The sequence below is a fragment of the Diceros bicornis genome, chromosome 14 (assembly GCF_020826845.1).
Source record: "Diceros bicornis minor isolate mBicDic1 chromosome 14, mDicBic1.mat.cur, whole genome shotgun sequence".
NCBI classification, from domain to species: domain Eukaryota; kingdom Metazoa; phylum Chordata; class Mammalia; order Perissodactyla; family Rhinocerotidae; genus Diceros; species Diceros bicornis.
Window position 1 is genome coordinate 49,986,227 of NC_080753.1, and position 14,399 is coordinate 50,000,625.

A 14,399-nucleotide genomic window follows, 5' to 3' on the forward strand; every position below is an offset into this window, starting at 1 on the left:
TTGGTTCCTCTTCACCTCTGTCCCTCCAAACCTAAGGCTGTCATCTTAATAAACACTTTCAAGCCTCAGAGGTAATTAAGAAGAACAATATTTGACAGGAGTGAGGAAGGAGCTAAATATAGTTCCCCTGTGAGAGAAATGTATTCCATAATCTTCTTGTCTCCCCTTCCTTCCCCAATCTGGGCAATCTCGCCATCTTTCCACGTTATTTTTGTGCCGCTCTTGTTGTGCAGCAAATTGAGCTGTTACTTGGTTGGGACAGAGTAAAGATAACATCATGAGATACAATTTTGTCTTTTTTTGGAAGGGTGATTTAACATGAGGCAATTAAGATCAATGTTCAAATTAATCTATATTCCCTCAGTGTAATTTCCATTTGCCTAATATTTTAGAATTTCTAATACGCTCTTATATCAATTAACTCATTTAATTAGTACAACCTGAGAGGTAGGTAGGGCAACTATCTTGTGTACTATTAACTCACATTTTACCAGGATAGAGGGGTTCAAGTTCACCCTGCTGAAAGTAAGCAAACCAGGACTCGGCCAGATCTTTGGATCTCTAACCCATTGCTTTCTCTAACTCCAGAGCTAAAAGTCGCCTGTCTACTTAAGTAGACACTCTGCTGTGGCAACTTTCCCCTTTATTAGATATTATGAACTTTTATTTATTTTTTAGAAATGTATGCTTTAGCATTATAAAGTAAAAATCTTGCCCTCTCTGCAACTGCTAATATTGGTATTAGTATAGATCACGAAAGGCCCCCAAGAAACATACAGCCAGGGGTAGGTGGACTTTTGGCTTTCCTGAGTATGGCTATTTTTGACAAGCTTTTCCCAGAACTGTCTGACCTATTTTTAATTGATAAATCAAGTAACATTTCATTTTAAAGTTCAGCAATCAATATATGGCTTATTGAGGACAAAAGCGACCTTCCATAAATCTGAAAAATTAAATGTAGAACTTGTCTTTTGGAAGAATAGAATCATGGATGCACTGACTGAATTAAGTAGCTTAGAAATTATTTTACTGATCCAAGATAATACTTGAGAGTGCAATAAGATCTCTCCCTAGGGATAAACCGGTATCTATTTTTCTTTAGAAAACTAAAGGAAATTAAAATTTAAGATTGTGATGGCTCTAAATAGGATGTTATTATAAAGTAGAAAAGTGTAATGGAATCTGTTATCACAACTTTCTGATGCTTATAATTATTAAAAACTAATGGAGTTCAATAAAAGATATTATATCACGGATTTGGGAAATACTAAGATCAAGAGACCAACAAAAATCCATTCCATATTTAACATAACTTATACACTTTAAGACAAGCAATAAGGCATTCATTTGATCTGTTAATCTCACCTTAGATATTGCCACATCATTGTGGACAGAAATGAAAACATCCCAATAGGTGACTTCCTCTTTGGCTAGCTTTCAGTATAGAGCACTACAACAACTGGTACTAGTGATGGTTTATCAAGTGCTCACTACATATTTGGCTGTGTGCCAAGTAGTGGATACTTTATTTAATATTTAAATAACCATGTGAGGCAAGCATTATGGTCCTAGATAAGAAGCCAATAAAAACCTCACCCAAAACATGAATTACAAAAAGCACCTTGCTCCATTCACAATGCTAGAAAGTGCTCGAGTCTAGCCCCAAACCTCACTTTACCTGACCCCAGCATCACTGTGCTACTCCAGCTTCTGATGGACTGGTCCCCTCTACAGCCCACTCTTTTCGAGTCATCTTCAGTTAACCAATTTTCAGTGATATGAATAGATCTTTAGGGTTCACTGTTGGGGGATGACCTATATCATTTGCTAAATATAAGGTAGATTCTGAGTTAATGAAATTTACTTAAAAGGTATAGAAATAGGATATCTGGGAAGCCTTCTGATCACTGAAAATGTTACATATAAATCACCACCACTGATTCTAGGGAAAAGGAGGAATCATTCTACCTTTATGACAGAAGTAGAAACAATCAATGCAACGGAAGTTTTTAAAAATTATATTTAATACAAGTGAATAGAAGATCTGAAATGTAATAAAGCAATATACACAATGAATAAATAATTTGCACAGGAGAGTCATGTCTACATTACATAACACTGTCTAGTACGGGAATACTTAAAGTAAATCCAGTGGTAATGGAGAAAGTCCATAAAAATGCTAACCTGTCTTCCCTTGTATGAAATTGTTCAAGTATAAAAATCCAATACAGTGTAAAATAGTATTCAATTTAGTTTAAGAATAAAAATTGCAAGTATTGCAGTTTCAGAAGAAAAATGTAAAGCAGCATTTAAAAACTACGTAATAGTGTTAAACTAATGAAGTACCAATAAATGAGATCTACATGAGCAAAAATCAGAGAAGGAAGCATGAAACTAGCAGTATAGCCTGTTTAAAAAAAAAAATCTAAAAACTAAAATAAACTAAAATGTGTTAATGTAAGAGTACTCTCTTATACAGTGCACATATGAATTTAAATAAATCCAAGTCAACATCTTTAGTTGAATAGGTTAATATTTAATATGCTACATCTAGACCTACTAAATAATTTATGCCATGAGATGAATACATAATTTTACAGTGTCACATCTAAAGTTCCTTTCTTTAGAGTGCAGCATAGTAAAACTTAAAAATAAATATCTTAAATAGCATTACTATTAAGGCACAGTATAAACCACATTATCATTAACCTTTGAAGAATTGTAATCTCAGTAACCTTGCTGTCTCATGTACTGTATTCACTAATAAATAGTTTTAAATATGACTCTGACATAGATACTAAAAAGTGTAAAATTATTTAAAAAGGGAAAAAAAAAATGTCCTTAAGACAGTTCTTAAGGGTTTAGAGTCCACAAACCTTGCCTGCCTTTATTCATAAGCCACGAGTCGACACAATAAATAGAAAGAGAAGGCTGTTGTAGTAAAAGCCTGATCCTATTTCAGAATCAGAATTGCTGACACCAGCAGATACAAGTTTCCCAAAATTGAAACAGGATGGGGAGAGGGATTAGAATGTGACAAGCTCATCAAACAAGCACAAGTGATGTGTTCTTTCCAGAACTGTGTGTGTTATTGATTGTCTGTACAGCTGTTGCACCCATTAATTCCACATCACTTGCTCCACAGTCCCACTCATCCACAGGATAGATGAGAAAATAGCTTTGGTGCCTGTCCGCCATTTTACCCACTGCCACGCTCCTAGATTGATTGTTCGATGCCCATTTTTGAGAGAGTAGGAACATTACCTTCTTACTTGAAAAAGTTCTATAGGCCATAGTGACTGCTAAAAATGACAATCAGTGCTTTCACCATTTTGTTTTAAAAAAATCTGCTTTTAAATGTAATTCAAGCTACATATTGCTCACTCTGTATTCCCTGGTTCAACTAGATTCAAATAGCATTTTCTAACTTGTAAAAGGCAGTTTGCTTCCCTGATACTATAAAAAGAGCAAAAATAAAAATCCCCTTATAAAAGTGAAGTTCCTTCGTTACTCCTGCCATCATTTCGTAGTGGCCTTTCATTTACTCAGCCTCTTTGGGATTGATTTCCAAAACTGCGCCCACTCCCCTCAATCTCACCTCCTTCTCATCTCGAACACTACTGGAGTATAAAAAAAAAAAATAATTCTGCTTCACAATAGCATAGCTGTTTTTTTTTTTTAAAGCTGTTAAGTCAATGTTAACTCTATTAGCTACTAAAAATTGGGAAATTGGGAGGGAAAGAGAAAACAATTCAACTTTGATCAGATGGCTGGTCTATTGCATTCGGTCTGTTTGCAGCTGCTGAGGCTGATACTGGCCAAACGCGGCGGCGGCGGCAGCTGCGGCGGCGGCGGCCGCAGCTGTCCCAGGTGCGGCCGCGGTGATTGGCTGCTGCACCGCGTAGCCGTAGCCCCCAGCGGTGACGTATCCCGCAGCAGCTGGAGAGGCTGCGTAGGGGTACTGGTCGTAGGCGGCGGCGGCGGCGGCGGCGGCAGCTGCCGCTGAGTATTGTGCGTACGCAGCTCCAGTGTAATCAATGTAAGGTGTGGTAGAGGCGGCAGCTGCCGTCGGCTGGACATGAGGAATGACCACTCCAGGCTGCACAAAAGCCTGCGGATAGACATAGTGGGCAGGTATCCTGTTGAGAAATGGAAAACAAAGTCAGGCAGCAGTTGCCTCCTATCTGTAGCATTGTTTGTTCAGAGATAAGACAAACTCAAATTTAGTGGTTATTATAAGCATAGGGTTGCCACAATATCTACTTTCCAGTGGTCAGTGCAAGTACTCTGGCCATAGCCAAAGTCATGGAGTGCCCCAAAAGGAATTCAACAACAAAAATATGATACCCTCCCTGCCAGAATTTTTATTTATGATCATTTAGAACCAATAAATATCATTTAGAAAAAGTTTGGAAAATAAGTCAAGGTTCATGAGGGCTACACATATAAGAGGTATTTAATAAATGCTTAATTGATTGAGACTTTAGAAAATTTTGTAAAGCATTCATAAAACAAAAATGTTTAGCAAATAGGAAAATTCTTAGCCATGAATATAGGACTCAAAAGGTAACCCATGATCATTCTGTTCCCTGGGGGTGATGGCCGGTTTCTCAAAACGAAAATAAACGTCAACAAAATCCATAGGTTTATTATCATGGCAACCCTACTTGAAATTGCTATGCAGACTCAGCACACATTAATCTCTCTGCAACCTCAGTCACCCTTATTAAAAATAATAATAAAAAAAAGCAGGCGACAAAATAAAAAAGGAGTTTAAAGTTCACAAGTGTGGTAAACACAGCAGAATCACACTTCTCAAACGAACTGTAGTGCGGCTCACTCTACCACAAGAGGCTGTTGTGGGAAGCTACAGAAATGCTATTAACATTCATGGCAGTGATTCCCAAAGAGATGTGCAGCACGCTTTTTGTCTTTCTTTCGTTCTTTTTCTCCATAAAATTCATAAGGACACAAGGGTCAATCAAACCTGTTTGACTATGAGGCAACTGAAGGTCAGCCAGCTTGTTTATCTCTATGCAAGACAGACAGAAGGGGTTTCGGGGGAAATGATGAGGTTGAGGGAAAAGGCAGGGACAGGGAAATACAACTAAATATTTCCAACATTAATATATACGTGAAAGGTTTACATCATAATATGAGTAAGGAATTTGCACATCTAACTGTTGTTTTACTCCACAGATATAGATTTATTAGCATATGTTTTAACTCTGCCCTACTATTAGATATTTCATACGCATCAATTCTCTTATTATGTATTATCCTGCAAAAGTTCAAGAAAGTGAAACAAAATCAAGTACCTTTTAAAATTATACATTCAGAGCTCATATACAAGACATACTCCAATGACCTGACTTAAAAGTTAATTTTGTTACAAAATAAATCACAAGAGGTATTTTCAAACACCCATGCATCTCAATTCTCACTCTTGCGATTCCTTACTGTCCATTTAGAACACTACCATGAATATCTGATTTTTTCATCTTTCTTTAAAATAATCTCCAACAAAACCCTCCATATTTCTAAAAATATGACACCCTAATGCCATCCGGTTGTTGGCAAAGCCAACTTATAACAAGTACAAGCACAAGTAACAATCTTCAAATTTTAAAGAACTCAAAACAGAAAACTTCACATTTAGATATCTGAAAACATAGACTTTGCTTTGCCTTTTCAGAGTTTTACTGAAAGCACTCATTAACGAACATCCATGGAAAAGATGAATTTATCACAGAGGGTAGTGAACTTTGACCCCAATGATAAAAATACACTCAATTTTACTAGACTCGTAGATCTTTCCCAGTGCCAGGAGAAACGACGTCATCAAGTGTTTCTGAGGACACTTAGAGATGTTCTTAATTGCTTGTCAGAAACCAGATGCATGGTCATGCACACACTCAAAACTTTCCTGCAGGTCAGGTGGCTGGCCCACTCTCAGCGACAGGTGTGGCTTTATGAAACACTGTCCCCGGAGGCCGCCGCGGCCACAACGCAGACATGGCTAAGAGAGCCTACACTCATGCCAGTTTACATGTGGTGATGGACAGCAGGGGCTGCAGCTGGGCTATTTTTGATCCTGTCATGCGACAAGGGTTTCCAGCGGGTAAAATGTCTTTATAAGGCCAAAGTAAAACGTCTATCAGCGGCAAAGGCCGGCCAGTGTGAATCTCACTGATACCAAAACATTAACCCCTGGACTCCCACAGTTCTAACAGGATGGTTGCTAGGTTTGTATCTTTGCATGAAGATGTTAACTGAAAATAAGTTTAGCTTACAAAAAGGCACATAAAAGTGTGTGTGTGTGTGTGTGTGTGTGTGTGTGAGGAATGCCTTACAAGATAGGCAGGGTTGCTTACAGGGCTCTCTGTGTTTATTTTCCATGAATAGGTTTTCATTTGATAATGCCAGCCAATGGGAGCATAAAGTTCCCCGGAACATCAGAAGCCTACACGAAGCCTGGCAAGGGGTAGGAAGATGTCTGGAAGACAAATGAAGCCCTACAGTCCTTTAAGGCTTAGGGAAAGGAGAACCCAGAAGACCATGGTGAGCCTAAAAAATCTCAGTTCAGGAAAGGGGGCAGAATCAGACTAATGCCTAAGGTGGCACTTCGGAAGCAATTCGTGTATTAGGAGCTCTTTTAACAGCCTAAGGAACCCTTAAAGGCGATTAAAAGGGATCTCCCTCCTACTAGATACCCACCAACGCCCTTTCCCTCAATTAATCACAGAATGTATATACCTAGCAGTTGCAAAAGGGCAAGAACAAAGCAGCTACTTTGGGAAATTTTCAAAGAAAATTTACTAGGTTTTCCTTTTCTTCCTATCTCTTCAGGTCCCTCTGACATCTCTCTGTGACTTTTGACATCCTAACTGGTTACCTCTTCTAATTTATCACAAAACTGCTTACAAAGTCTTCATCTCATTTGCTGGCTGCAAGTAATCTGTGGCCCGTACCATCATACCAAACTAAGCACAAATTTCTTAAACTTTGGCTTGCTAGGCCTTTTATGCTTCTGGCTCCAAAACACTTAGTCAATGGCTCCTCAACGTTTCCAGGACATGTCACACGTTCCTAGATCCTCACCTTTGCTCGTGCCATCCTTCTCTCAGGGATGCCAATCTTCACTCCATTTCTACCTGTTGGAATCCAAATCCGATCCACCCTAGCTCTAGCACTCACTACATATAGAGGCTTCAGGAATTTGCTTCACCTTTTAGTCTCATATATTTCTCATATGTGAAATGAACCTAATATATCCAACCCTGAATTGCTGTGCATTGAATAAAAGGATCTATGTGAAGAGCCTATAATACAAGAGTTCCCTATCCTCCACCATCCTTTAAAATCTAGGTCAATTTCTACCTCCTTCATGAAGACTTCCTGGATCCCACCAGCCTGATGTCTCTCTCCCTTATCTGAAGCCACATGGACAGCCCTTCTGGGTGCTTGTCAGTTTTCTTGCTAGATTACAAGGGAGGATGGGATTGTGTCTTTCGGCACAGAGGAAAGAACAGGGCTTTTGAGGTTAGGCAAACCATGATTCTGAACCTAGAACCAGACTCTGTCACTTACTAGCCCTGTGGGAAGTTAATTAACCTCTCTGTCTCAGTTTTTTCAATCATGGAAAGGACTTGGACAGTAGCTTCATCCAATAATTATTGTGAGAATTAAATTATATAATTTATGTAAATCCCTTATCAGTAAGTTCCAGGCATGTAGCAGATGTTCAGTTAATGTTAGTTACTGTCCCTCCTGGCCCCTTAGTGGAAAGTATCATACCTAGTACAGTGTTAACACAACTAGCATAAAACTTAGCACTTAAAGGTGTACTGAGTAAAGGTTTAAGTGTATTTCAACCTGATCTAAACTAGCCTAGAACTTTCTACTCACAGATTCGCAGTCTCTCTTCTCCAACGTTTCAATAAGAAAATGCTTCTTTCAACATAAGGTATTTATAAGATATTGTTCAGCAAACCCACAAGTTTCTATACATCTGGCTCCTGTGTTACATCAGAAATTCCTTCAGTCCAAGGTTTTCTCTTTAAAGACCCAGAGTAATCTGGGGGTCATTTAAGGACCACATTAAAAAAATAGTTCAGTTACTAGAATTTCAAACAAGTCAAGTAAAATTAAAAATTCTCAAGCTTCTTTCCAGGCCTAAAATAAGAACGTGTGGCATTCAAATAGAATTTAGGATGACCAGGTGTGATTTGTTAGGTACAGACTCTGGGAATTAGAGCAGTGTTGAGAACGCCTTGAAAAAGAAAGAGAAGGCTTGCTTGGTCCATCTGGCATGCTATCTATTTCTAACAAGAATCTCAAGTTCAAACAGTTTATGCAAACAGTAATAGTCACCATCCTTTATAAAGACAGCAAATATTAGAAGGGATGAAAAACAAAGGTTACTATCAAAACAGGCTTGATTTAAAATTTCCATAGAACACCTTTTACTCTGGTTGTTTTTAGTTTCCTCGTGCTACTTTCTTTCTCAAGGATCTATAAGGACTACCGCAACCAGTCCAAATTTCTATGTCTAGCTCTCAAGACCCTCCATGAACAGTCTGGTTTCTCCACACACTAAGGCTTTTCTCCTCTGTGTAGTTCCTTATGCTCACCTCATCCCATACCCCTCAGACATATCCAGTCTTCCTTCTACCTGTCCAGAACATCACCATTGGTTCAAGTCTAGTTCAAGTCCCCACAAAGTCTTGTTCAACTCCTCCAACTCACCTATTTTCTTGCTATTCTGAATTCCTTGTGTACTGAAAACAACACCAAGTAATTTAGCAATTAATAGCTCCTGATTGGTTTGTGTTAGTTTTCCTTCCCAAAGTAAAGTGCAATCTCATTTTGAATCACCCACTAGCACAGTGGAAAATAAACACAAGCTAATACCTGTTGATCGATTTAGTTCTATAACTACTTCAAGATTATTAGTGTGAGATCATGACTAAGTTCATCATCACTTCTTAAGATGTATGTTCTCCTCCCCAATACTACCTTAAACATAGTCTAGACCAGTGAGGGGGGATCCACAGAAGTATTTGGACCCATCAACCCACTGCTTGTTGTCAGTATCCAGGATGGTTTGGATGGGGCATTGATAAATAGCTATGGATATGTGGAGTCCCTTTCTAATCATATTGGACAGAAGACTCTTCTATAGTTAAAAAAAAGTAGAGTTAGGACTAAGATTGAGGTATCAATACGTTAAAGAGAGGGTTATAAGAAAGTATTCATGGAAAATATAACTTGACTCTTCCAAGTCAAATTATTATCACTTTTTTTGGTCTATTTTTGGAAACACAGAAGGTAGACATCTATCTATATAGACAGATTCCAACCTTCCAGGTTACACATGTAGATGTTTAGGTGCTAAGCTAGAGAAGAAACTACTGCTGAGGATAAAACACTTCTTGAACAATTAGAATATTTAAAAAGGAAGTTTAAATCTCTGGCATTAGAGTTACAGCAATGTTGATCAGGTAGATACAGCCCAAACAGACCCTAAGTGTTCAGAATAAACGTATTTGGTGGGGGATCTCCCACTCATGTCATGTCTGAACAGAAGGGAAATAGGAAGCTCAGATGAGGAAAGCTGGTAATCACAGGACCAGAGATAACACAAACAGGAGCAGGCTTCAGCTGAGTCAGGTCTGAAAGGTGAAAGTTAGTGCTCCTCTACTCGCAAAACTGGCTAGTGTTAATGAAATCTGATGAGAGTTGTTGAACCTTTCAATTAGAAGGCCTAAAAGTGGATACACACTGCAAAAGAAAGAACCCATTCCCAGAAAACTCAAAGAACCCCATTCCCAGAAAACTCCCCAGTAAAACAGAAACTTAGGACATGCAGGCAATGAATCTGTATTCTTACAGAGGGAAATCACACAATTTAGCACTCACTACAAAAATATGGTTAAATGGAAGTCACAGGCTACAGCTTAAAAGCAAGAAAAAAAAAGGCCCTTTGCTTCCCATGGCAAAGTCAAAAGTCACTCCTCAACACCACCACCAAAACCAAAAACACAAAGAGCCCCTTCCCCGAGGAAAAGAAAACACTTCCACTACAGCTCTTTTCAATTAAGTAAAAAGCACACAGTTTAGCTATCAACACCACTTCATTACTGTAATAAATAAAATAAAGCACACGGAGGTCTATTGACTATTGTGAAAAATAAAACAACAACACCAACATCCATGCATCGTTAATCACCATCTGAGCTTGTGTGTCTGAGTCTACTGGTTACAGAGTTTAATTCCAAACAGAACTATTCCACCTCTTATCATCGTATCCTTCTGATCAGTTAGCTTAACTGTATACGAGCCCTGTCAGGTTAGAAAGAGATAAATAAAATTGAGTCAAGTTGAACAGTAGTAATGGTGTTGGGACACAATCGTCTTGTACACAAGTCATACCTGGTATTTTTGTTTTGTTTTGTTTTGTTAATCATAAGCTCAAAATTTGTCTGGTTTGGAGGCTGCATAACTTGGTCAGATAACTTGACTCATCTAAAAATATTTATATTATCAGCATGAAAAATACACAAACATATATAAATATGTATAACCAGGAACATTCTGTGACATGATGGTCTTGTCTATATATAACAAAGAGGCAAGTTAACAAATGATAGCCAGATTGAAACTGATTAACTGACTTACCCGAAAGGTCTTTGTATAAGGGCTGGATGAAGCTGTTGAACACCAAAGGCAAAACCTAACAATAAAACATACCACATTCTCTATTTGTGCATGGTTAGGCATTTATTACTCCTACATATCAAATGCAATCACAACTTTCACTTAGAAAAGATAAGCATTCTTTTGATATTTTAAAGAAAATATTATACTTTCTAAAAAGTCATTTTTATTAATGCTATTGTTGATCCCAATAAAAATTTTAATTGGCTACAAGTGGAAACTAAAAATAATCTGCAAAGTTTAGTTGACAGACATAGAATAAGACCTTAGAAAATCAGACCTGGGAAAAATTCTCGTGGATTGAAACCAAGAACAATAGGACTTGATAATGAAGTTACATGTCACAAATATTCCCACAATTCTGAACCATGATCCATAACAAGTTTTAGTAATTTGGAACATTCTGGAATGCTTTGGACAATGCTTTGGAAGATTATGGATTTTACAGATTATAGTATAAAAAATTCACAAAAACAAAATGCTTTTCTGGATAGTGCACAAACACAATGTATTAGACAAATACATGTTTTTTAATGCTCGTGGATCTTTGTACATGCACTCACTTTCTTGACAACCTAGTTTCCTAATAAATCTGTTTGGATGGAAGTGTCAACCTCTTTCCAAAATTTCAGATAGGAAGATGTAAGAGTGAAGAGTACATGATTTAATCAAACGAAGCTGCTTACTCAAGAAAAAGATTACATTTTTCTCAATAGTCAACTCTCAATCATTTGTGCTCATGCAAAAGGCAGTGTTTAAGTAATCCAAAAGGTCCTATTTTCACACAGACAAAACTCTGCTCTCTTTTGGTACCTAACAGCAACAGGACTTTGGAGTAAAACATTGCTTGTCTTTAAGCATTAGCTTCTTCACCTGTAACTTGAGGGTCCTGGAGTATGTGAAATCTCTACTTTCTTTAATTACTTAATATTCTGTGATTTTATGTTAAATATTTACCAGCCATACACCACTCCCACCCCTATGCCTCTCGGGTCAGTGTTCAAATCAGACTGCCTGCTCTGAGCACAAGGCAACTGGTGGTAAAAGGAGAGACAACTTGAAGTCCGGAAGTATAGCCAGCTGGACAAATTTGGCCCATATAATCCACACTAGAATTATCTACAAGTGGCTAAAAACTGGAAAATGGAGAGCAGACTACGACTGTATGTCATACAGGAAACAGATGAGTCAAGCCTGTGTCTGGCTATATACAAACTGTCCAGACCCCCAAGATCGATTTTGCACACAGGTACATTTCAAATCTTGAAAGGAGTGTTTATAGCTCTCACTTGCCTTGAAGTCGTGATAGAATAACCAATCATGATTCAACTTTACTACACATATCTACAGATTCTCAGGGAATCTATGTTTTCCGAATCAGGGATTCATTCTACTGGGAAGTGGGGGGGGGGGGGGTCTCTGGGGGGGGCGGTTCGGAGGGACAATTCTCACCTGGTTGCATGATCCTTGGTTTTGCTCCCAAGTATGCCAGATTCACGTTGGCCTTCCTGCCATCAATGATGGGGTTGGGATCCTTGCAGGCCCTTTCCGCAGCAGCCCGGTCAGCCATGGTGACCTTAGCAACATACACATACAGGACATACATACAAAACTCTAAATCAACCCCTGAAGGAAACCAAAAATCACATCGGAGAAGTCAATCATGATAAAACCGAGGAGGTTCTTAAACTTTTTCTTTTCTTTTTTTTCTGCTGGAACTTACTCCTTGATCCCCCGTCCAAAAAAGCAAAAGAACAAGAAAACAGGAAGGAAGAAAGAAAGAACCCCCTCCCACGCACACATCTCCCCCCCAAAGGCTAAAGAGTGCTAGTAGGGCCTAGTAAAGATCTGGAAGCCTGAATTTCGTCTTAGAACTCCTCTAGATCCTTCCTCCTCGGACTGCTCCCCAGGTCCCTAACCGGCCAGAGAGGCACTGTTTGCTTTAAAGCAAGTCCAGCCTCAGCCTCACATCCGCCCGGTGCTCCCAACAGCCCGCAAACACTTCCCAACGACAATAGCTATTGTCCAACTCTAGACCTCTTTGCTCTTAGGCAGCTGAATTTGCACGCTTACATCTCCAGGAAGCTTAATATGTTCTCTTAGTTCGCAAAGAACCATAGAATCATTTTTTAAAGAACCCATCTTTGCAATTAAAAATGGGGGGTGGCATAAGGGGAAGAGCCCTAAACCTCCTGGGGTGTCCCCTCCCTGCCCCAGCCGGACGCCAGAAGACACACGCATTTTTACAAAGCAACAGAGCGCTTAACGACCGGCCTCCGACCCGGGAGTGCAATTCGGTGGTGCTGCGCCCCCCCATTCCTCCGCACCCCCGAATCCAGCAGTCGTTACAGTTCTTTCCTTGCACCCCTGCTCCGCCCGTCCCCCGATATCGCACCGCGCTTGGTCCCCTCGGAACCCAGCGAGGCAGACGCCGGCCCTTCCTCCCCCAGCTCCGCCGCGCGCAAACTTTCAGTTCAGCCGGCAGCAAAGAGGCCGCGCCGCTCACGCCCGCGGGCTTCCTCCCACGGTCACGCCGAGCCCCTCGCTCCCAACTCCGACCCCCGGAGCCAAGCGCCACTCCGTCTCTCCCGGCCCCCGCGGTCCACGGTTTCCCCGCCGGGCTTCTTGTCGCCCCCCGCCCCGCGTGCGCGCAACTTACAAATCCATAGCCCCGGGACTTGCCCGTCTGCCGGTCGGTGATGACCACCGCCTCCTCGATCTCGCCGAAGACCTCGAAGTACTTGCGCAGGCTGGCGTCGGTGGTGTGGTAGGGCAGCCCCCCGACGAAGATTTTGGTGTACGTCGTGTCCTTCTGGGTCGTGTGCATCTTCGCGCCCGCCCCGCGGCTCGGGCTCCGGCTGCGGCTGCGGCTGCGGCTCGGGCAGCGGCTGCGCCTCCTCCTCCGGCTCCGCGTCTCCCGCACCCTTTCGCGGCCGCCGGGGGCCAAGGGCGGGCCGGTGGGCGAGGGCGGGGGCGCGGCGGGGGCGAGCGGCTGGGGGCGGCCGAGGGCGCTGGGCGCGTGGCTTCCGAAGTCGCCAGCAGCCCCGGACACTTGACTTCGCTCTCTCCTCCCGCCCCCCCTGCCGGTCACGGTACAAATTCTCCGGATCGTCTGGGTTAGGATCCGGTTCTGTAGAATGTGCAAGCGGTTTCCACTCACCCGGCGGGGAGGCCAAGAATCAAAAGAGAGGGTGGTCCTCCGGCGAAGAACGGGGTGCGTTTAGAGGTAGATTCTTCTTTCTTAGAAATTAGGTAGGTGTCTTGGGTGGGGCGTGGGTAGGGTCGGCGGTGAGAGCGTCCCGGCGCGGAGGTGGGCGGGCGGGGGGCACGGCGGCGGGGCCGCGGGTGAGGGACTCCGCGCGGCTTCGGCTCCGGTTCTGTCCCTCCCGCCGCGGAAGCTGGAAGACAAGTGGCGAGGCCGGCTCTCCACCTCTCTGCTCCCTTCCCCCGCGGGCCGGGGGTCGGCGCCGGGCTGGGGAGGGGGCGGGCCGGACGCCTGCGATTGGCCGCGGCCGCACCTGGGGCGCCGGGCGCCACCGCCCCCCAGCTGTTGGGAACAGCTGCTTCTCTCCCGGCGCGGCGCTGGGCCGCCAGGCTTGGGCTCTGGAGCCGGCGCTGGGGTAGGGCTGGGGACGGCTGGAGGCGGCCTTGCTCTCGGCGTCGCCTGCTCTAACCCATCA

General features: G+C 42.0%; 1 protein-coding gene across 1 annotated transcript; it reads right to left on the reverse strand.

The window, feature by feature from the left end:
- Positions 1–2,002: 2,002 nt before the first annotated feature.
- On the reverse strand, positions 2,003–14,179 carry RBM24 (RNA binding motif protein 24). The gene is made up of 4 exons (XM_058555201.1): positions 13,379–14,179; positions 12,172–12,295; positions 10,681–10,735; positions 2,003–4,139 (listed from the first exon to the last, which is right to left on the reverse strand). The coding sequence occupies exons 1-4, from the start codon at positions 13,544–13,546 to the stop codon at positions 3,776–3,778; spliced, it is 711 nt and encodes a 236-aa protein (XP_058411184.1). The 5' UTR covers positions 13,547–14,179; the 3' UTR covers positions 2,003–3,775.
- Between the last annotated feature and the right edge of the window lie 220 nt (positions 14,180–14,399).

Bases quoted from the DNA above. Each gene is read 5' to 3' on its own strand.
- RBM24 (XM_058555201.1), bottom strand. From the start codon at position 13,546: ATGCACACGACCCAGAAGGACACGACGTACACCAAAATCTTCGTCGGG. The intron at 10,736-12,171 runs GTGAGAATTGTC...TTTTATTGTTAG, and splicing joins ACCAAGGATCATGCAACCAG to GTTTTGCCTTTGGTGTTCAA. The intron at 4,140-10,680 runs GTAAGTCAGTTA...ATTTCTCAACAG, and splicing joins CTTATACAAAGACCTTTCGG to GATACCTGCCCACTATGTCT.